Source organism: Pisolithus orientalis, assembly GCF_024613125.1.
Source record: "Pisolithus orientalis strain OTSU chromosome Unknown F5J12scaffold_24, whole genome shotgun sequence".
In the NCBI taxonomy this organism is placed as follows: domain Eukaryota; kingdom Fungi; phylum Basidiomycota; class Agaricomycetes; order Boletales; family Pisolithaceae; genus Pisolithus; species Pisolithus orientalis.
This window is the reverse complement of record NW_026260805.1, coordinates 364,500-385,027: the sequence shown is the minus strand read 5'-3', so window position 1 is coordinate 385,027 and position 20,528 is coordinate 364,500. Positions and strand designations below refer to the sequence as shown.

Below are 20,528 nucleotides of genomic sequence, written 5' to 3'. Positions count from 1 at the left end.
GCGGTGTCAGTTGAAAAAGGCATGGTCGACGCGACAAGGTCGCGACCCGGCGTTCCGCACGCACATGCCAGGTCAACACCCAGCCACGAAACCAAGCCAACAGTGTCCAGCACTCTCTCAAACCAACCGTGACCATGTCTGAACAGTACGGACACAGCGACCAAACCGACGACACTGGCCGAAGGCCCTATTCATTCGACCTCACCCTCGAGCAGCAGCTCGACAACGAGTCTCTTCCGCCGTTGTCACCTGCAGCTGCCACGGGCCGCCCACAGTCCGTAGACACCAACGTCCTGGCATCTGTAATCACCCAACTTCGTACTTCTCTCTCAGAGGTCACTCGAGAGCGAGATGAACTTGCCAAGTCGCTCGCTGAATTTCAGGCCCGGGAAGCCGATGTCAAGGATGCTATCGCGAACATGTCTGAGAAGTGTTCCAATTTACAGGACCAGCTGGACAGAGCAAACGACAGGACAAAGGAGGATGAGAATACTATTTCTGTCCTCCGTGGCAAGGTCGAAGAGAGCAGGTACGGTTTAAATAGCATGGCCTTATATCACTAGTTTTGACGTCGTTGGAACAGGCGCGGACTCATGCGACTACAAAGCGAGAGTCGGAGGGCGAGCCAGCTGCCACCCCAGCTTGATCTTTCGAAAGCTGGGACGTTCGCAAGCCTCCCAATTTCGTCTGCAAAGCGTGCATCTTTTGCTCCCTTGACAGGGTCGACCCCTGGCCGGCTAAATGCACACCGACGCATATCTTCTGTAACGGATGCGAGCTTCTCGAGGCTAGAAGGGAATCCCCCGACTCCCAACGCTGGAAGTTTCGGCTTCACAGAACTGTCTTTGCCGCCCAATAAAGCCCAACCATCGCCATCTAGGCCATCATCGCTATACCAAAGGCAAGACTCGCCACCCAGATCTTTTCGGGCGTTAGAGGATTCGCCCGAGGTCGAAAGGCTGCGCAAGGAGGTTCACTCCCTCAAAACCGAGCTCGAAGATGTCAAACACGAGCTGAGCGAATCAAACGAGGCACGCGAAGCGTCTGAACTCTGCGTCAGAGCTCTTCGCGCGTTCATAGAGGAGAACAACGTCGGCATCTCCGCACCTGGCGGGCCGGGTACTTCAGCTGGCTCATCGTCGTTGCTCCCCAGGTCTTCTTCATTTTCCCAGGCGGAACCTAAGAAGAGCGCCCCTGCTGCGGGAGGATGGGGCTTCAAACTCTGGCGAGCAGAGACGCCAGCAAAGAGTGCTGCACCTGCACCTGCACCTGCACCTGCAGCTCCCACCCCTACTGCAATTTCCGGTGCTGGCGTGCCACTAGTACAACCACCTCCTCAACCTCTGACGAAGAAACTCGGTGACTTTTTTGGTACTCGGGCCAGCATCAGTTCCTTCACCGCAGTACCTGCCAAACCATTCAGAATGGAGCAGGAACTGATGTATAACGGAATGTCTGACTCATCGTCTGTGGAGGATTCAGTCGCCGAACCCGTCAGTCCGGCCAGTGATTTCCCCCGACCTGTATTGGTCAGAGACTCTGTGAGCGTTACGTCGGGTTCCTCACGAGATCTAGGCGCAAGTCCAGACCAGAAAGCTGTGCGACCATCATCACCGCCCACTGTCGAAGGGCCATTTACGCCAGTTGCTCTATGAGAGGACGTTGTCTATGCACTGTCCCGTGGCGTCTCCTCACCCTGAAGTACTGATAGGTAATTGATGCGGCAGTACTATAACCAACTCTCGGACGGTTTTTCCCCAATCTGATCCTACCATAGATGCTGGTGTGTCAGCGAAAGAGGGTCAGAACCTTTTTTCTCTCTCAGCGTGTCGGTTCCTACTTTATATGATACAAGTGGAGACTAGTGTACATAGATACTTATACCTGTAATTCCCTGCTATCCACGCGTGTTTGGAGCTACCGAATGTGGCGATGACCCTGTTTGTGACGCTTACCAGCCAGCCACCCAGAATTTAGTGATTCAGCGCAGTTTGGCGCATCTTCCCCGCTGTGTCCTCTGCTGCGCTCTCCATTGCCAGTCCGGCAACAAGGTCAAACCATTTACCGGCAGTCCGATCCTCGCAGTTGTGACAATGGGGCCCTCGATGACGCGAAGCCATTCGCGCTAAACATGCATAGACTGACGAAGTCCACATGGGAGCTCCAAGGCATATCTCTTAATCGCATCTACGCGTCCTATACATGAAAATGGGGATCCGTCCCTCGAAATCTTAGTGCCTCGATCTCACTCAAACCAATCCACCCGACACCTGTTTTCGACTTTTTGCGGGCATCGAGCCACATGGAAACACTCATCAGGGCTCCCAACACTTATGTACGGTGCCGTGTCACTCGTAATTTGCTCCTCAGTCAAGTGGCGTTTTTCTTTTGGAAGATGTCTGTCTCTTGTTTCTGGAAACGAGGTGCACAACTGACTCGTTAGCGGGCCCTCCACCATAATTGCTCTTAGCCCTATTGGCGATGGGTACGATACCAGGGAGGCTAAGATCGCAAAATCGTTCCTTAAAGCCTGACATTCACGCACCCTGCCATCCTCTCCATACTTAACCAGCAGTCCTCCCTCGCAGTTGAATCCCCCATTGAAGAGTACGTCCAGTTTACGATGTGTGTCCTTGTCAAACCCAGCTGGTTGCAGTACGAGTGCGGCCACTTCGCGCTCCGTAGCGAACTGCCATGGTGGGTCGTAAGTCGACTCTCACTTCTCGCGCTCGGCTTGTGTGTATGACATCCTGGTGTCTGCGATATAGGAACCGTGCATGTCCAGTAACTGCGTCCATAGCCCGATGCACGAAGATCCTTGCCCAAATTGCCAGGAAACTTGCACGCAAGAGTAAGTGTTCAATGCGGTTCGACTACGTCCTCCTCTGATGCTATAGATCGGCTGATCGTTTCCGTCTCCCGCGCGACCCGATCCGCGATGTAGAATGGAAATCTCTCCCAACATCATCATGACGGGAGGCGTTAACTATTGTGGGGCTTGCGAGCGTGCAATGAACCAACCTGGTTCTTCCCGAGCTGAACAAGACCAGTAAGTGTGTGCGTTACCTCCCTATCGCACTGCCCCGCGCTCGTGAGGACCCTGCTCTCCTGCTCCCCCCTTGTTGGTGATTTTACGTTGTTTTCCTTTTTGACATTATGTTTGTTTGAGCCAGAGAGAGGGGTTGCCAGGGGCATTTTACGTATCACGTGTTCGCACCGATGTAAAGCTACTTCGTCCAATCCTTGTTCTGACTTTCGTGTACACACTTGATCGCTTGATCCTGCGCTCAGAATGCTTTTCGCATCATCTAAAGTATATTAAGCTGGTTTCGGGCAGCGCAAGGCTTCTACTTGCTTCTACTCGTTCGTGATTGTTGATTGTACGATGTCCTGTCTTTTTTTTCGCGTTTTTTGCCTCTACTGTTAACCCATGATTGCTATTCTGCTGTATACCGGTATCGTGCTTTTCATCGATTCGCATTCGACGACTCGATGACCCTCCGTTTTTCAGTGATCCAGCATGGCCCGAATTCTAGTTGTGAACAAGTGTCGTTAAGTTCACGTCCGATTCTCATCGCTTAGCACTCTCTAGCACGATTCGATGTACAAACGAGATAAAGTGGAATTATGGTAACAAATGACAGTTAGTGTCCTATGAAAAATCAGGCCGCCAAGCGGTTACACTTTTTTCCCCTTTCCCCCTGCCGAACGTCTTGGCGGAAGCTGACCAAAGGTTGGCTCAACTGGGTTGCATGAGGCCCTCTGCTCTCTTAACCATGGATGCCCCCTGATTGGGATATTTGTTTGTCTGGATCGCAGTTGCAATCATGGGTTTGCATCGTCTCGGAAGTACTCCGCTGCTGTCGTGGCCAGTAAATTTGTGAACAATGGGGTGCCTCGTGCCTGGACGTAAAAACTGTATGGTATTAGGGAACGAATCGAACAATATCGGTAGGCTGTAAATTGCTTGTAGTTGTCCGTCATATAGGATTCCTTTCCCTGTTTTGCCAACTTGGCCCGCGCCATCATATCGGCTGTTCAATATGTTTTTCCGGTCAGCGACGCGCCCGCGGGTGAAATGGGCTGGGGGGGGTCCAGAGCTTCGTCGCGTCCAAAGACGCTGACAGACCCGCACGCGTATAGTACTATGCTGTTCTCATTATCTATGATCAAACGGGAAAATTCTACCCGTTATAACGATTTCTGATTAATCTGTTGATAATTAGTAGATACACGCACTATCAGAAAGGTAAATAAGGATTGGAGATTCTCTAGATCTAAGAATACAAACAGGCTCATTGTTCTTTACTTCGATAGTGTATAATGGAACCGCTGGCTTCGAGTTCTTGTGCTAGTAGTAGAGCTGACACGCACCAGATTATTTTATATACGTAGCCATTACATGCACGTAGTGCACTCCGGCCAACGGGCCCCTGTGTGGGGAGGTAGTCGTAACGATACGATCGGGGAACTTCAGAGGCCGGCTGCGCCGAAGATACGAAGCAAGGGTTAGCATGTACCTTCTACCGCGACTCGGCCCGAGAAGTAGACAGGTGTTAGGGGTCATTGTGAAGTATGGATCTTTGGCACTCAATCAATTCTTACTAAACCCTGTACTAGGTGTTCTAGCAGTGCCTCCAACTTGTTCCGTCAAGCAGGATCCAGAGCATATGGCGATCGATCGAAACGGATGAATGCCTTTAACACGACAAGTGGCAGTACATACCACAGGCATGTGTGAAGTGATATCAATTCTGGTCAGTGGCTCCCGATGCACGAACTTCCAAGTCAGGGCTCGACAATTTTAAGACTTCGGATGCCACGTTATTGGCCATATGCACACGCTGGATGTGCATGGCGTTTACACGAGTCTTGGCCATCGGCACCTTGAAGCCATTCACATATCATCTTGGCGTCTATGGGGGTGGAGGGTCCGACTTTGAGATCTGGGTGGGTGAAAAAGAAACCTCGAATGGCATATGGCCCGGAAACGGGAACATGTGCTGGTCGTCTTTAGTTGCAATTTGGCCCCACTATCCGCTCCAACACCTTAGCTACTGCGTAGTAACTTCCTTCGGCGTTATACGGTGGGCGACGACTGGTCCGAGTAGGGATTACCAATCGATGCCTTACCTACTGCTCTGGAGAATCGGGATCAGAACGGCGCCCTCAGGTGACGAAGGAGATGTATCGTATCCCTTTCTCTGGCTTCCTGGGCGCGAGCAGCACGGGGTGAATGAGCCTGAAGATACACACCATACGTAAGATCGAAGTGGCGAGGAACAGCCGTTTTTTTTTTTTTTTTCCTTCTGACCCAGGTCATCTGTGTATAAACACTACGCACGGTTGTGGGTGGGTGTGTGCGTGGCATGCAATCTCGACCCTGCTGCAGAATGCAAACTGTTTATGAGCATCGGAGGCATCTTATCAGCGGATGCAGCAAAATTGTATTTGGTAAGAAGGTCTGTCTTCGGGAGGATAAAAGATATGAGTTCTTCTTTCAAGGCAAACGTGGTGGCACGATGGTTCACGTAAAGAGTTGGGGCACTGAACTCTGGGTATGATTTCCCGGATTGCCTGTCACGTTCCCTAGAGTGGGCAGGCCGCCGACGGAGGTGAATAAACAATATCGGCCACGCCGTCGGTGGCGCCGTGAGAAAGCGCATGAGGAGAGGGCGGACACACAAAGATAAAGCTTGACGTGCGGTGGGGACGCGGAAGCGGTTCCAAACCCCGTAATAGAAAGGTAAAGACGGCAGGTGGTCCGCTGTTCACATTTTTCTCCGAAGTAAGGCCATCGCGTGATCGTGATGGAAGTCGAGTTGGGTGGTTGATGGTATGACAGTGCCGCAGCAGGGAACAACGCGGAAGATTAGGAAAAAAGGTGATGTTAGTTCCTCGTCCAGTGCCGCTCATTAACAAACATGGATACAGCCATAAATATACACCGGTCGTTTCCAGGTTGCCATACCCTGATATGGATGAGTGCACGGAGCAAACTCATATCAGCGCAGGAGCAGCAAAGCGGTGCCAGTCGAACCGCCCATTTCTGATCTGATCTCACTCAATGCAGAGAGTGTAGTGACGGTGGCATCGACACGAGGTGAGAGCCGTCGACAACGAATATACCAGCTTTGTTCCGAGGGCATGCGGAGGGTGACGAGCTCGGAAGTTGCCGATGATAAGAGGGGTTAACTGCTCCGCGATATCAATTTACAATTCTCTTCCGGGCCATAAGGTTAACTCCGGACTATCCAAGAAGGGAAGGTGAGAATTATTACGTATGTAATAACCCAAAGCGCGAGGCCTTCCTAATTGGGCTGCGGAGGAGTACCACCGCATTTCCCTCGGATAATTAGGGACTGGCTGGCTCATCTCCCCTCCTTCACTGCCCCATCAGCCCTCCCCTCCTCTTTAGTCCTGGGGAACCTCATTGGATGCCTGTGTCCCTCTGTTCCCCAGCTGCAATGGACACCCACATACTCAACGATCCGTCAAAAAAGCGTCGGAAGGGGGCCACTCGTCTGTCGTGTGCGGAATGCAGACGGTAACAGCTCCTAACCCCGTCATCGCTTCCCCGCTGACCACCACCGAAGACTCAAACTCCGCTGCGATAGACAGATTCCCTGTGGATCTTGCGTTAAACGTGGTTGTGGTGCTATCTGTCCCGACGGTATGCATGCTTGACAGCCACAGATATTATGTCGGGCAACGATTGACAGTTGTAATTATCAGGGTCTCTCACAACCGGCCAGGGGAACAGGTCTGTGTCGCCCTGCATATACTCATATTCCTTGCTTATATGCGTCCATTCAGGTTCGTCCTGGCCTCCACGACTGAACTCCACGACAAGATATCCGAGCTGTGCAATCGTGTTCGTCAACTAGAAGATGCCCTCAGAATTTCCCATTCCATGGTGTCGGGCGACCGTCATCCTCTGCTCTCGGAAGAGCTTCTTCAGATCAAAGCCCCATTGCAGCGGGAACCTCCGAGCCTCCGAAATGTCTCTAAAAACGAAGTTAAGCGGGAGGACCAAAATAGTGAGGTCGTGGACGCTTTTGGCTCATTATCCATCAATGCCGCTGGCGGAGCGAACTATCATGGATCCATTGCAAACTCTTGGGTAAGAGCTGTGCCCGAGTCTTCGTTGAGTCGTATTGACGCTGTCGTCAAAATCTAGTATTTCCTCCAGGTAACGCTCTTGTTCCTCCATTGTGATGCATGTCGCTCAACTGCTACTACCGCAAAGAACGAAGTTTCGGACGGTCCGGGAAGCGACTCAGACCGCTTGAATGTTCTTAAAAGTTTGCTCTCCCCCATGATACTGGGCCGGAGCGGAGCATTTCCAATTGTGCCTAGTTCTCAACATCCACCCGTGGCAGAGAGCGAAGACCTGCGCCAGATATTTTGGAACCTGCCCGAAGCGTCAAAGGCGCAAGTCCTTATTCAATCCTATTTTCGGCTGGGCACTTGGATGTATGCGGCAAGAAGTCTCTCCGCTGTAAATCCAGCACTCACCAGCACTGCAGATACAACCCCATAAGCGAGCAGGACTTTAACGAAGAGATTTATCATATATTTTACGAACGAAACGCCCATCCGGCAGCAGATGATCCGCTCGTTTCGCACAAGCTCTCAGTGATGTTCATAGTCTTGGCTATTGGGACCTTTATGAATACCCAAATACCAGCGTACAGCATTGACGCTGAGAAGTACTACCACCTCGCCCGTGCAGCGCTCTTTCAACGCTCTCTCCTCGATAACCCAACAGTCAGCGCTGTGCAAGCACTGGTTTGTGCCTACCTCTGCACGGTGATCGCGATGCTGAGCAATTTTTATACCGTGATAGTTCTTGATGACTTTCTATCTCTTCCTTTCGGATCGACATGGCTCGAGTTCTGGCTCTCGATGGGTCATGATGGGCACCACAATCAAAATTGCTCAAAGTGTAAGCACCCGTCTCCGAACTTGTGTCCGCATGCGGTTATTGATAAAACCACCATTAAAATTTTCAGATTGGCCTTCGTACGTTGCTTTACCGTCGCTTGTCATTTTTACGGTAGTTTTTGATCGGGCGTCCCTGGCATCCCCAGATCGTGACCCCAGCAAATGGCTCACTGACGCGAGGGAGATCTTGCGCCGCCGGACCCTATTCTGGGAGCTGTATACCTATGACTCTTGGCAAGTACGTCTATTGAATCGACGTTTTCTTCTCCCAGTTTCGCTCAGAGTTTTTACCCTAGTGCATCACTTTGGGCCGTCCACCATCTTTCAATTTGGCCCATATAGACTGCAAGTTACCCTCCGCGGGGGATGATGATGATTCATGTATGCACAGGTTTCACTTTTAGGCTGCTTGACTCTCAAGTCTTTGGCGATGACAGTCCACACTTGGAAACATCGCTTCACTTCGGAATGTATGAGTGTCATCCACGATCAAGCGTTCGGTGCAAAGACTCCATCATACGACACTGTTCTACATTTGGACCGAAAGTTACGGGCGTTCCCTGTGCCGCCTAACCTTCAGGTGGTTGGTTTCGGAGGTTCGGCCAACTCTACCGAACCACGTCATCAAGACAGTGTATTAGTGATATTACAACGGCACATCGTGCTCGCGATACGAGAAATGAGTGAGTAGCGTACCACCTCTCTTCATTTGTCAGGTTGTGTCGTGCGGCAATGCCCCGTAACACCATCGGAATTGCTTTAATGTTAGTCATGTAGCAATTGAGGCTGACAAAATTGGTGCTATTAGATCTCTTGTCCCTTCATCGGAGCTTCTTCGCGCGCGCACTCACTGACCATCCGAAGGATCCGCTTGGAAGCTCCTACGGAACATCTGTCATCGCGGCCTATCGTAGCGCAGGATCTCTCGTAGCCCTCATGCGGAATTTGCATACACAGATCAAGGAACCGAGTGAGCGGATTTGGTTCCTATGGACTCACATGTTCTCCTGCGCGGTGAGTGCGGCATTCCCCTCGTGGATGATGATGTTGACGGCAAGTGTGTTGCAACGATAGATTGTATTGGGATCCGTTGTTACTCGATGTCCTTCGATGAGCCTGGCTCCGTCGGCACTTGTCCAGCTGGACTCTGCATGTGAACTTTTCTCGAAAACTGCCCACGGCTTCCGTGCACAGCCTGTCTTGGTAAGTCACCAAGTTGAGCGTATTTTGCGCGCGATTTGCGCTGGATATCTTTGCTATCTCAGCTGCAATTCGTCATGCATGCACACAGCGCGTCCTGTATTTGATAGCCCCTCTGACGCCGACTATTAACAGGACATCATGATGACGCTGCGTGAAAAGGCACACCACAGCCTGGAAGAGTACCGCAGCGGCAAGGTGCCCCCAATTACGAGGCAATTGTCAAGCCAGTCCGAACCGCGTTCGCCGTTCAATGAGAATGACGAACTTGTACTCTGCGGAAAGACAAGACTCGTCGACAAAAAGGACTCGGTGACACCGTCACCGCCAATGCTGCCGTCTGCCGTGCTAGATCACTCGCCGACATCATTCAACCCTGTTGTTCCGCTACCACTTGCGACATCCGGAGGTAATCAAGTTCATCCTTTCCTTGTGGACTACCTACGCAGTTTTTCGAATGCGCCTAATAACCAATACCACGGCAACGGGCAGATGAATGGCAACGTGTCCTATGGAATGAACTCCCCATCGCAAGAACATCCTTTCCCCCAGGAATCGTTACTTGCGTCGTCGACACCACCCTCTTACACCGGTGGAGAATACGATGACTGCCAGATGGCCGTACAACCTATGGAGTTGGTTTCGGGACAGTTCCCGTCCTATTTCCCCGTGTACGACTACTCGTACGGCGGTGGCAATAGTGTGAATGGGTACAGCCAAAGGAACGGGAGTGGGTCACATGTCAACGGGGCCGGCGTGCAAGTGCCCGGAAGGGGGATATCACCAGAGGGCAACATGATGCTGAATGCGTGGCAAGAATTCGTGGATTCAAGTGTAAGTAGTAATGTAACATTTGGCAACTGAGTTGCGTCTCTGGTGTATTTTTGCTTGGGACTTTGTGCACCCGTTTGTGCTGCTCTTTCTTGCTCATCTTGGCTGTGTACCTATCTAACTACATATATCACCTCGAATAATCGCACGTTGCGAAATGTTGCATATTGTCGCCGTTGTTTGTATGACATCCATTTGTTGACTTCTTGGACCTGGCGCTCGACGTAAACAATGGCAAACAGCATCTTCGTCTCCGTGACAGCTGACAACACGGAAGCTGCAAGGCCTTTCGCATCAATAACTGGCTTGTCACCGCCGCTATCATCATTCTTTGGAGCGTGACACTCTGAAAGCGGACTCCACACGCACTACTGCGCTCAAATATTTTAGCCAGGGTTCTCTCGGATTGTCCCTTGCTCTTCCTTTCTTCCGAATGGCGATTTGTGGCTCCTCGTCAAAAGCTGGATTCGGGCGTCGGCCAGTATGTCCATTTGGTTTGTTTGCAATGATGGTCACTAGCAGGACTGGTGGCACTGTCATCATTTCCTGGTCATGGCGGTGATGCTGATGCTGATGACTGATGCTCCGTGCTTCTCCCTAACCAGGTACAAAGAAAAGTCGTCGTGTGTGGAGATGGTGCATGCGGTGAGTGAACTTCTCTGTCATCCTTTGCGCGATTGCGATGGCCTTCCATGACTTCGCCTGTTTTCATGTCCCGGTGACTAATATAGACGCGGAAATGTAACCTCCGTTCAAGATCCATCAAGTTCTTTTTTCATATCTGGGCGTTACTGCTGTCACTGCGCCAACATGTGTGTACTGATGGCCATTCCCTTTTTCATCAGGCAAAACCTCGCTACTGAATGTGTTCACGCGGGGTTTCTTTACTCAGGTGTAGTGAGTACTGGATTTCCTGACCGCAGCATGCCACCCTGTTCACACTACTCGTCAACCCTGCCACGGTGGCTTTGTTCTTCGCGATCATGCGTTATGCTATCACCTGTTACTCAAACATCTTACCCTACTTCGTCCCTGCCATACACTGCTCGCCCTACGCCCTAACGCAGTGAACCGACTGTATTTGAAAATTACGTTCACGACATATGGGTGGACGATCAACTAGTTGAGCTCAGTCTATGGGACACTGCCGGTAAGTAACCTTTTGACCGACCGCATCCATATCTACGCTCTCCGGCTGTACACGCTCCTGAGAGGCAGTGTTCTGACGCGTGAAGTGGATGACGCCAGGACAGGAGGAGTTCGATAGATTGCGATCGTTGAGCTACGCCGAGACACATGTGGTTATGATTTGTTTTTCTGTGAGTTATTTGACCGTTGATGGGTGATTAGGGGCTCTGGAGCTGACCGATCAACAGGTGGATAATCCCGTATCACTAGAGAATGTGGAGACGAAGGTGCGTGTTGCCTGCTGCTTTGCTGCATGTATGGGCGTTTGTCATTAAACGCCGCTGCGGATAAATCTTACAGTGGATCGAAGAGATAGTGGAACACTGTCCAGGTGTGAAGGTGTGCATGTGAAGCCTTCCTTTCCTAGCAGGGCCAATTCTGACTGGCATCTATCGTGGATAGCTCATACTGGTTGGTGAGTTTCTAGCATTTGTCCGCATGTCATCCTGGGAAATGCTCAAGCCACCTGCAGCACTGAAGTGCGACCTACGAGACGATCGCAATGTCGCGGAACGACTGGCTCGTCATGGTCTCCATTCTGTGCAATACGAGGAAGGCCTTGCTGTCGCACGGCGGATAAGGGCGTCACGATACCTTGGTGAGAACATTTTCACTTTCATAAAGCCCTCACTATATAGTGATGTCCGTTTTTCAACACTTGTGGTGTTTGCAGAATGCAGCTCTAAACACAACCGCGGAGTCTCGGAGGTGTTCCATGAAGCTGCCCGCTTGTCACTGAGTACACGACCCAAGGGTTCAGGGTGTACAATTATGTGACTTCAGGGATCGGGATGAGTTGATTTCGGACCGTCCGCGGGTGTCATGATCTTTGCTATGGTTGTTTCCACAGACACTCCATTTTGTTCATTATCTTACTGCAGCTGTCATTTCCTCCATCCGCAGACACTAATAGGCTGTCGCTAGCACTATGATGCCCCATGACGGACCTAATTACGCACACTAGTGAGTAATTGTTCGATCGGATACTCGCTACGTTATGTACATCGGAGAGACCGCCCCGCATCCCGTATGTGGACAGGGACCTTCAGCTTCAAGCTTTAATACTTGCTACCCGGGATTAAACTGTGTGATCAACGTCAGGCTTCAGCTCCTCGGAGGCAAGGTGAACTGAGTGCTGAGTGCTCGTTGGGTGGCATTTGTGTGGATTCCGAGGATGAAAATAGGCTCCGTGACGTGAAATTCGCAATGCAGTGAAACTGAGCGTTCTGGCACGACACGATGAATTCATCATCCCTCCCGTTCGGTTTAGTACCTAGCATAACAGCCACACGTGATGAGGGCACTCGGGACCTATTAACGTGGCCGCCTTGCACTGGACATGGCTTACCTAAAACCAAAAGGTTAGGGTAAGACCAATGGAAAAATCAAGGGGTGTCAGGCTATCCTATTAGTAGCCGACTGTGATTTGGCAACCACTATATCGTACTTTTCCCCGCTAACGGGAGTCCTAATGTTTGATCATCAAGTTAGTAGTGTGGGGATGAAGCGGGGCCCGAGTTGGGCTGACTATTAGGGTGGGCTCACGACCAAAATCGACAAGGCTTTACCGGCGGACCAATCTTTAATCTCCTGCCAAAATCGATCGGGAAGGGTTTCGAGTATTTGATCGAGAGAACTTGTCGGAAGCTTTACTTTGTTACCAGGCGGCCGCATTGCTACTTGCAGATTGTGGCGCCCAAAGGTAACAGTAGGGTATGCCGATCCTGTACTTACGACAGGGGGACGAAGAGTCCAGGGATCATTTCATTACCGCGGACATTGGCTAGAGCTTTGACAGAACTATCAGCATCAATTCAATCGCAAACGCAGGCGGTGAGCAGATCAGAAACCTTGTGCCAATCCGCGAATCAAATATTCAATACTGATCGGTCTCCGACCCGGACTCTGGCAGTACTCGCCTGCGTCGCAACTTTCCGAACGATACTAAACGAGTGTCCTTCGCATTGATTGATGCAAAAATATCAAAATGTGTAGTAGATTGTGCGTAGTGCGTGGGTCCTAAGGAGTCTAGACAAGCTCAAGCGCTGTTCCTTGCCGCAGCCATCAGCTTCGAGAACATGCTGTTGGGCCGTGTTAGGAGTTCCCTGGGAGAAGCGAACTCAACGGGCACGCCCTGTTCCATTACCAATACCCTATCACATTCCTCGAGGATCCTATCACTCAATCGGTGCATGACACTCAGGATCGTAGCATTCGGGCAGCTTTGGCGCATTGCCTGTTGGATGAACACGTCCGCACCAGCATCGATCGACGCCGTGGCCTCGTCCAGGAGTAGGATCTTTGGGTTACGTAGGATAGCAGCCGCAAGGCAGAGAAGCTGGCGCTGGCCGACGGAATAATTAGAACCGTTGTCTTCCACGACAGTGTCGAGCCTGAACTCTTGCGAAGCAACGAACTGCTTAAGTCCGACGAGTTCGAGTGCTTGCCAGAGTGCCTTTTCATCGCACTTGCCCTCGAAATCCAGAGCGGAGCGGATGGTGCCAGAGAAGATGAAAGGATCTAAGCCAGGATATGAGTTGCACGTAGGTCTCAAAGCAGCTTATGACATGCCTTGGGGGATCACCTCCATGGCCTGACGCAGAGTAGTCAAACCGACCGAGGTAATATCTATGACACCTTTAGACCAGCGACTACACACTCAAAGAAAAAGCCCACCTCTTCCATCGATCTTAGCGGAACCAGAACAGGGGTCAATCATTCGCAGCAACAGAGACAGGAGCGTAGATTTCCCGGAGCCGGTTCTTCCTACGATGAAGACAGTTTCGCCGGGCTTGAAAGTGAGGTTGACGCTACGAAGAACCAGCTTGTCGGGGCGCGAAGGGTAGGCAGCACTGATGTCGCGAAGAACGATCTCTCCGCGCATGGGCCATATTTCTTTCGAAGGATCGGAACCGAGGTGTGCAGCTGGTTCCTGGGGAAGATTCTCGGTGTAATTCATCAGACGTTCGACGGAGTTCATCTGCAACATCAGATCAATAGTCGTTCCTAGTCCACCCAACTGTTCAACGTACCTCAGCCTCAACATTAGCAGAACTCTTGAGGAGTAAGTTCAAGAGGTAGGTAAAAGTGGACGCATATGTCAAAGAAAGAGCGAATTGAGTGCTGTTACCGACGACCTTCGTGTGCACGAGCATAACAAGGGCAAAGACAACGACAGACGACAGTATTTCCATACGCAAGGTGACCCAGATTTCTGCAACGTATTAGCGGTGATATCAATACCGTTAACCTTACGGAAACGTACCGGCATGTATCCTCAGGAACGTGGGCCTGTTGCTCGTGTCAAGGAGGCCGCCGACTGCATTTGCGAAGTCGTGCTCGCGTCCGTAAGCCAAGATTGTTGGGATTCCATCGAGGGTTTCGCTGATACGGGCTTGCAGTGGGCCGCGTTGTATAGACTCCAGACGCTTGAGCTCACGAAGGGACTTGCGATAGAAGCGCAGAACAAACCAGTAAATGACAGTAATAGGGAACATGAAGGCTAGGTGCCGACGTCATCAGCAAAACAGGCGAGGATACTCTGTTAGATTGTTCTCACCAAGCATAATGGGAGTGCTATAGCCAACAATGATAACCGTCGACAGGAGGGTGCCAGCACCACCAATCAACTGGAAGAGTTGGGGCATGAGACGCTGGTCGATGGCCTCAATGTCCTTGGAGAAGCGGTTCATGATACGGCCGATAGGTTGGCCTTCGAACCACCACATAGGAGCGCGCAAGACACCCAGGAGTGCCTTGGAGTGGAAGGTACGGCTGGCGCGGATCGTACTCAGCAGAATGCTAACGTTCATAAGGACTGGTGGCCAAGATCAGCAGATGATTTATGACTCCATAGGACACACGTACTTAGAAGCAAAATGGATGCGAAACCGATGCCGTCGTAAATGCCGATCCATGCCCCTGCTTTTTCGTGAAACTTGTCCTCAGTCCACCACGTGAGCCACTGGCCTAGAATGATGACACTTCCTTGCAACATGATAATCTCTATGAACAGCATGACAGCCATGCTAGCCCCACCGGTTGCTTTGAGATACGCCCACCAGGTAGCAGCGCCCACAGCGCCCACGTTGCGCTCCTCATCGGCAATGAGTTTGTCGTTGGTCTCCTTCTTCTCCTCAGTAGCTTTCTTCTGAGCAGCCATGCTCTTGCGCTTATCCTCTTTCCTGCTTTCCTCACTGTCTTCAGAGAACGACTGGACATCGCTGAGCAAACGAGTAAGTTCCCCATTCCTGCCGACAAGCTCCTCGAAGGTGCCTTGTTCAGCAATGGATCCCTCGGAGACGACAATGATGTGGTCAACTTGGTTGAGGTACTGAAGTTGGTGAGTGACGAGGAGACGAGTCTTTCCTCTGAGGCCTTTCTTAATGCAGTTATTGAAGACGCTGCGGCCAACACGAGGATCAAGAGCAGCAAGCACGTCGTCAAAGAGGTATATATCGGCATCGGAGTAGACCGCGCGGGAGAGTGAAAGGCGAGCCTTCTGTCCACCACTAAGGTTGTTTCCCTTCTCGCTCATCTGGGTAGCCAAGCCATGCGGGAAGCTCTCCAAGTCAGTGTTGAATGACGTGGTCTGGATGGCCTTTTGGAGCTGTTGCAAGTTAAGGGGACGGCCAAAGAGAATGTTATCCTGAATGGTAGTCGTCTGGATCCAGGGCTGCTGAGCGCAGTAAGCGATAGTGCCATTGCAGTCGACTTCGCCAGAAACACGCATCATTTCACCAATGATAGCGGATAAGAGAGAACTCTTCCCAGATCCGACATGACCGACGATTGCGGTAAGAGAGCCCCGCCTAATAGCGATGTTTACGTTGCGCAGAAAAGGGAGAGGACCAGAAAACTCCTCAGAAACCTTTCCCTTCTCAAGGTCAATGCTATCGACATCGTCGTCAATCTTTTTTTCTTGTCTTTTGGGAGCGGAGACTGGGCCTGGTGCAGAAGCCTCGGTGGAAGGCCAGGAGAACGAACCACCGGTGATGGTGAGCGCATAGCGGCTGATATCCATAACACCATAGGTGACGATGTCGTAAGGGGCAGTCTTTTCATCAGCGAGTAGGAATGCATAGATGCGGCCCCAAGAAGTCATAGCGATAACGAAGGAACTTAGCAACTGAGGCAAAGCGATGAGGGGGTCAACGAGCATGCCGAAGAGTGCGAGAGCTGGGAACATTCTGGCAGACGGAACGATGCCCATGTTTTCCCTGCCGAACAGCGAGAACGCGGCGAGAGGCATGAGGGTGTTAGTGACCTGACCGACAATAACGAAGCATGCAACACCGGTGTTGAATTGACGCAACCAGCGAAGCTGTTCGCTGCGGATACCCTGCAGCTTTTCCAAGAAATGGTCCTCCCAGCCATTGATCTTCACGACGCGAATGCCGTCCAAAACCTCTCGGATAGTCTTAAGACGACGGTCACCAAGTCTCATGAACCACGGAGCCGCTTTGCGCATGAAAGTAGGGACCACCATGATCAATAGGAGGAGCGAAAAGAACAGAACGCCGACACCAGCCCACGCAGAGAAACCGAGGAGACGGCAAAGGAGGACGATGATAACGGCTAGTTGAAAGGGGATACTCCAAACCTGGTGAGTGACTTCCCAAGCCTTAGAAACGGATTCGCAATCCACGTTGACGAGGTTCATCGTGTAACCCTTGCTATACTTCTGGTTGCTCTCGGCAGACAGGCGCAAGGCTTTCTTGTACACTGCAGAGATGAGGACAGTCTTCACATTCATAGCCATACGCTTGACAAGTTGATCGGAGGAACGTCCGCACAGGGTACCAGCCAGTTTGAGACCAAGAAGGATGGCACCGAGCTTGTAGGTGTTGTCAAGAAACAGGGGAAAGCCGCCGGTGTTCTCTTCGATGACAGCGTTCCACTCCGCGAGTGCTGTTGCATTGTTGGTAGGAGCAGGTGGAGCGCTAGCAGCTACGATAACCTGTTGGAGGAACAAAGGAGACATGATAATCGTGGACACAGAGATCAGCCAAAGTAGTCCGGAGGCAACCCTACCATTAAGAATTAAACCAAGTTCAAAATGCAGAATCAACGCGTGAAAAGCATACCACAAGGGAAACGCAGCACTGAATATAGATTTGAAAAGGCCAGGGAGCTTGCGATCTCTGTCAAAGAACCAGCATCGCAGTTGGGTCCAAAAGGGATCTACCCAGCGTTCCACAATAATAGCTTCGTCGTTTCGTCTCAGAGGCAGCAAGTCCTACAGCGGAAATAGAAATAGATTGCAATGAATCCCTGTATACTTCAACCAGATGTGAACATAACTACCGATTCCAATAGCGGCCTCTTTGCCCCCAACCTCAGTAGCGGTGTCATCCACGTCATGAATAGAAAGGAAAAGGCAGTGACATGCAGCGTAGGGTGATTTGCAACATCATTTACAGCATCCGGAACGGGTTCAACGGGTGGCTGCATAACGACCAAAGTGCTCACTGGACGAGGCTTGGTTCGTCCGATGTCGACCTCCTCGAATTCAGGCTCGCACCTCTCAGACTTGAGCGGGTAAGCATCGACAGCGTCGATGACGATCTTTGGCGGTTCTTCCTCAACAATGGTAGCTTGGCTAGCAGGACTCGACGGCTCGATCACGATCTCATCGCTACCGTCCTCTTCGATATACTCCTCCTCATCTGCCCCGTCACCTAGTATTTCCATCGCGAGAACCAAAGGTGTGACTTCCTCCTCGAAGAGATGGGTCATCTCTTCTTCGTATTCGTGCTCCGACTGCAGCCAGAAGTAAAGGCGTATAACAGTGATGGAATTGAGGCCGGAGTAAATGAGAGGGGTGCTGATGGCGACGGGTGCCTTCAACTTGCAAAGCTTCGCAATCTCAGCAGCAATCTCCTCGGCGAGAGCATCGATTTCGGCCATTGCAGAGTTTGTAGCCGGGGCTTCGGCATAGAGACCGGGAGGAAGCTGATCAGCCTGATCAGCTAATTGCTGGAGTTTGGCCAGATCGACCTTATATGACGCGTTGAAGGGCATTTCTGCGACACAACGGACCCTACCGACGACCATGGCGAGGTCGTCACAGTGCGAAGTTCGGAGCGCATCGCGAGCGTGCTTCAGGATGAACATGGCGTCTGTAGTCTCTGTGCTTGCAAACAGCACGATCTTCTCCGTTGTGTTCGATTTGACAAGCTTGAAGCCATTGACTCCGTGTGCGCCTCTTGCGAAGGCAGGAGCCAATGCGCGTTCGACGAAATCCAAGTCAATGAACAAACCGTTGACCTTGACATTGCGCGAGCTCCGACCCCTGATTGCGATCGTGCCATCGGCCTGCATGCATCCTACATCGTCAGTGTACAGGAGCATCTCTTCGCCGTCCCAAGCGCGGAACATGTGGTTTGTTGCCTCCGCATTGCCCAGATAATGGGTAGCGCTTTGACTTGTGATGAAACCAACGATGCCGACAGCACCTTCCTCGGCCTTGGAGATGACGGAAAGCGAGTCGTCAAGGAGAACGAGGTCGGAGCAACCCTGCGTAGCGCCGAAGGAGATAACGGACGGGATCTGATCGCTTGGACGAATAAACATTTGGGAAATTCCAGCGAAACCAACCTCAGAGCACTGTGACAGTATTCAGCGACTAGCATTACACGGCCCATCGTAACACGTACCGCGTAGTTGCATGCAATGGTAGCGCATGGGAAGATAGACCGTGCCACCTCAATATCGTGAACACTCAAAGATTCGCCACCAATAACCATCCAATACACTCTCTTGAAGCCTCGGGGAAGTGGAGAGTCACCGGCCCGTATATGTGCGAAGTCGGCAAAAGCACGGAAGACACTGGGGGTGAAGTGAACACGGAGCAGCTGCGAATTGCGAGTGGACTCGAGCTCCTCGCAGAGAGCCTTGCACTGGTCAGCAACAGAGGCGGAGGGATCAAGATAAAGAGTGGTTTGATTGAACATAAAACGCCTGATTTCGAAGAGTGGACGCAAGAACGTCTATTCCAAGGTCGTGTCAGGAATTTACACACAGAACACGTAGGAAAGACTAACCGTTCCGCCTCGGAGCCATTGGCCGTCCATGGGCTTGAGAAGGGTGGAGGATTCCTCTGATAGAACAGCCAAACTTCTTCTCATGGGGTATACAATACTCTTGGGGACGCCCGTACTACCGCTTGTGGGAGTTATACAGCAGATAACGGGGATCTCAGTCACCGTCTCGGAGGTAGGAGGAGCCGGGATGACACTTGGAAGGTGCTGGAGTTCCAAGAGGGAGAGGGTCGAGACGGTAGTTACACCCGACACCTCAGGAGGCGCAGTGACGCCATGCAGGACGAGGTGTACTTGTGCACGCTCAAGGACCACTTCGAGGACATCTGGGGTCCACTTAGTGGAAAGGAAGACTACGGTGCGACCAGCTAGCCAGATGGCATGTGCAGCAGCGACGTAGTCAATTTCAAGGCTACATGGTATAAGAAAGAGATTCTGCAATGGGAGGAAAGAGCGTACCCCATGTAGAGGCCGACAGGGTTCCTGGTACCATCAAGGTCAGGTATCTGGTCAGCGATCCGCCTAACGCGCGACCACAAAGCAGCGTAAGACCATTGAATGCCTGCGCTTCTCACAGCGGAACGGAAAGGGTGCTCCTTGGCAACTTGAAGGAGAGCCTCAGTAGGGGTGAGCATCGATCCGGACATGCTGCGTAAAATCTCCTGAAAATCGTGAATAGCCTTGGAACCCGCCAAGTAAATAAAAAATGAAAGGTAATAATGTAGCGATTAAAAAAAAAAGGGAACCTGCCCAGGGAGAAGAACGAAGGGGAACGCAGAGAGGTCAACCAGGAGCCTAGAGAACCCGATGGTAGAGTCGGAGGAGCATTATATACCTACATCAATCAGGTGTCAGTTGCCATCAGCACAGATTTTAGGATTATGCGTTTTGATTGATAGTATGGGGCATAGCTTCCATCAAAAAGGGACCGTTGCGGCCTTCATAGTACATACGTCCAGGCGAGAAACCTGTGTTCAGTCCAAGGTCAGCAAGTAATGCCACGCCCAGCTGCAACAGGGCTTGAAGCACCATGCCATGGATGTGGAGAAGTGACATTAGCATAATCAACAAAAATCAGTGGGTGACCTCGGAGGAAATGATTGTTGCGCTGGCATGCCGACGTGTGCACCGATGAGAGACGGTGGGATCGCTGAGATCGCCAAACCTGACAGTATTAGCGGTGACGCTCTCGGCTTCACCATCATCGCCCATGCGGTCTCTGGTGCCCTACCCGTTCCACATCAAAAGTTGTCAGTGGCGGACCACCACTAGTTACTCACAGTGACGCCATCAACTGCCCATTTCTAGTGAGCGTAAATC

At 51.5% G+C, this 20,528-nt stretch overlaps 6 protein-coding genes across 6 annotated transcripts; 4 read left to right on the top strand and 2 right to left on the bottom strand.

Annotated features, from left to right (window-relative positions):
* Positions 1–57: 57 nt before the first annotated feature.
* Positions 58–1,917, top strand: F5J12DRAFT_844513 (uncharacterized protein). The gene is made up of 2 exons (XM_051746273.1): positions 58–529; positions 584–1,917. The coding sequence occupies exons 1-2, from the start codon at positions 135–137 to the stop codon at positions 1,653–1,655; spliced, it is 1,467 nt and encodes a 488-aa protein (XP_051598122.1). The 5' UTR covers positions 58–134; the 3' UTR covers positions 1,656–1,917.
* A 2,597-nt stretch (positions 1,918–4,514) lies between these two features.
* Positions 4,515–5,564, top strand: F5J12DRAFT_784262 (uncharacterized protein; the record flags this gene model as incomplete). The annotated part of the gene is made up of 4 exons (XM_051743001.1): positions 4,515–4,573; positions 4,621–4,718; positions 4,763–5,261; positions 5,393–5,564. 4 exons carry the CDS (start codon positions 4,515–4,517, stop codon positions 5,562–5,564), a joined length of 828 nt encoding a protein of 275 aa, XP_051598121.1.
* An 807-nt stretch (positions 5,565–6,371) lies between these two features.
* F5J12DRAFT_844480 (fungal-specific transcription factor domain-containing protein) lies at positions 6,372–10,223 on the top strand. The gene is made up of 15 exons (XM_051746272.1): positions 6,372–6,547; positions 6,597–6,673; positions 6,736–6,763; positions 6,817–7,123; positions 7,181–7,192; positions 7,250–7,476; positions 7,530–7,791; positions 7,850–7,948; positions 8,016–8,025; positions 8,094–8,185; positions 8,244–8,328; positions 8,385–8,630; positions 8,756–8,961; positions 9,022–9,150; positions 9,283–10,223. The coding sequence occupies exons 1-15, from the start codon at positions 6,438–6,440 to the stop codon at positions 10,009–10,011; spliced, it is 2,619 nt and encodes an 872-aa protein (XP_051598120.1). The 5' UTR covers positions 6,372–6,437; the 3' UTR covers positions 10,012–10,223.
* Positions 10,224–10,411: 188 nt separating this feature from the next.
* On the top strand, positions 10,412–11,943 carry F5J12DRAFT_723881 (P-loop containing nucleoside triphosphate hydrolase protein; the record flags this gene model as incomplete). Its single annotated transcript, XM_051741481.1, has 9 exons — positions 10,412–10,459; positions 10,584–10,623; positions 10,824–10,875; positions 11,046–11,128; positions 11,227–11,297; positions 11,355–11,393; positions 11,467–11,505; positions 11,569–11,764; positions 11,840–11,943. 9 exons carry the CDS (start codon positions 10,412–10,414, stop codon positions 11,941–11,943), a joined length of 672 nt encoding a protein of 223 aa, XP_051598119.1.
* An 839-nt stretch (positions 11,944–12,782) lies between these two features.
* On the bottom strand, positions 12,783–16,927 carry F5J12DRAFT_950163 (P-loop containing nucleoside triphosphate hydrolase protein; the record flags this gene model as incomplete). Its single annotated transcript, XM_051749792.1, is given in 7 exon segments — positions 12,783–13,715; positions 13,734–13,794; positions 13,843–14,146; positions 14,199–14,380; positions 14,432–14,668; positions 14,726–14,983; positions 15,034–16,927. The coding sequence occupies 7 exon segments, from the start codon at positions 16,925–16,927 to the stop codon at positions 13,205–13,207; spliced, it is 3,447 nt and encodes a 1,148-aa protein (XP_051598118.1). The 3' UTR covers positions 12,783–13,204.
* Positions 16,928–17,327: 400 nt separating this feature from the next.
* On the bottom strand, positions 17,328–19,974 carry F5J12DRAFT_247006 (uncharacterized protein). Its single transcript, XM_051738574.1, has 4 exons — positions 19,668–19,974; positions 19,212–19,620; positions 18,825–19,157; positions 17,328–18,774 (listed from the first exon to the last, which is right to left on the bottom strand). Exons 1-4 carry the CDS (start codon positions 19,853–19,855, stop codon positions 17,449–17,451), a joined length of 2,256 nt encoding a protein of 751 aa, XP_051598117.1. The 5' UTR covers positions 19,856–19,974; the 3' UTR covers positions 17,328–17,448.
* Positions 19,975–20,528: the final 554 nt, after the last annotated feature.

Bases quoted from the DNA above. Each gene is read 5' to 3' on its own strand.
- F5J12DRAFT_844513 (XM_051746273.1), top strand. From the start codon at position 135: ATGTCTGAACAGTACGGACACAGCGACCAAACCGACGACACTGGCCGA. The intron at 530-583 runs GTACGGTTTAAA...TCGTTGGAACAG, and splicing joins GGCAAGGTCGAAGAGAGCAG to GCGCGGACTCATGCGACTAC.
- F5J12DRAFT_844480 (XM_051746272.1), top strand. From the start codon at position 6,438: ATGCCTGTGTCCCTCTGTTCCCCAGCTGCAATGGACACCCACATACTC. The intron at 7,477-7,529 runs GTATGCGGCAAG...CCAGCACTGCAG, and splicing joins TTTCGGCTGGGCACTTGGAT to ATACAACCCCATAAGCGAGC. The intron at 8,631-8,755 runs GTGAGTAGCGTA...TGGTGCTATTAG, and splicing joins GCTCGCGATACGAGAAATGA to ATCTCTTGTCCCTTCATCGG.
- F5J12DRAFT_247006 (XM_051738574.1), bottom strand. From the start codon at position 19,855: ATGTCCGGATCGATGCTCACCCCTACTGAGGCTCTCCTTCAAGTTGCC. The intron at 19,158-19,211 runs GTTAGTCTTTCC...ACCTTGGAATAG, and splicing joins AATGGCTCCGAGGCGGAACG to ACGTTCTTGCGTCCACTCTT. The intron at 18,775-18,824 runs GTACGTGTTACG...ATACTGTCACAG, and splicing joins CCATTGCATGCAACTACGCG to TGCTCTGAGGTTGGTTTCGC.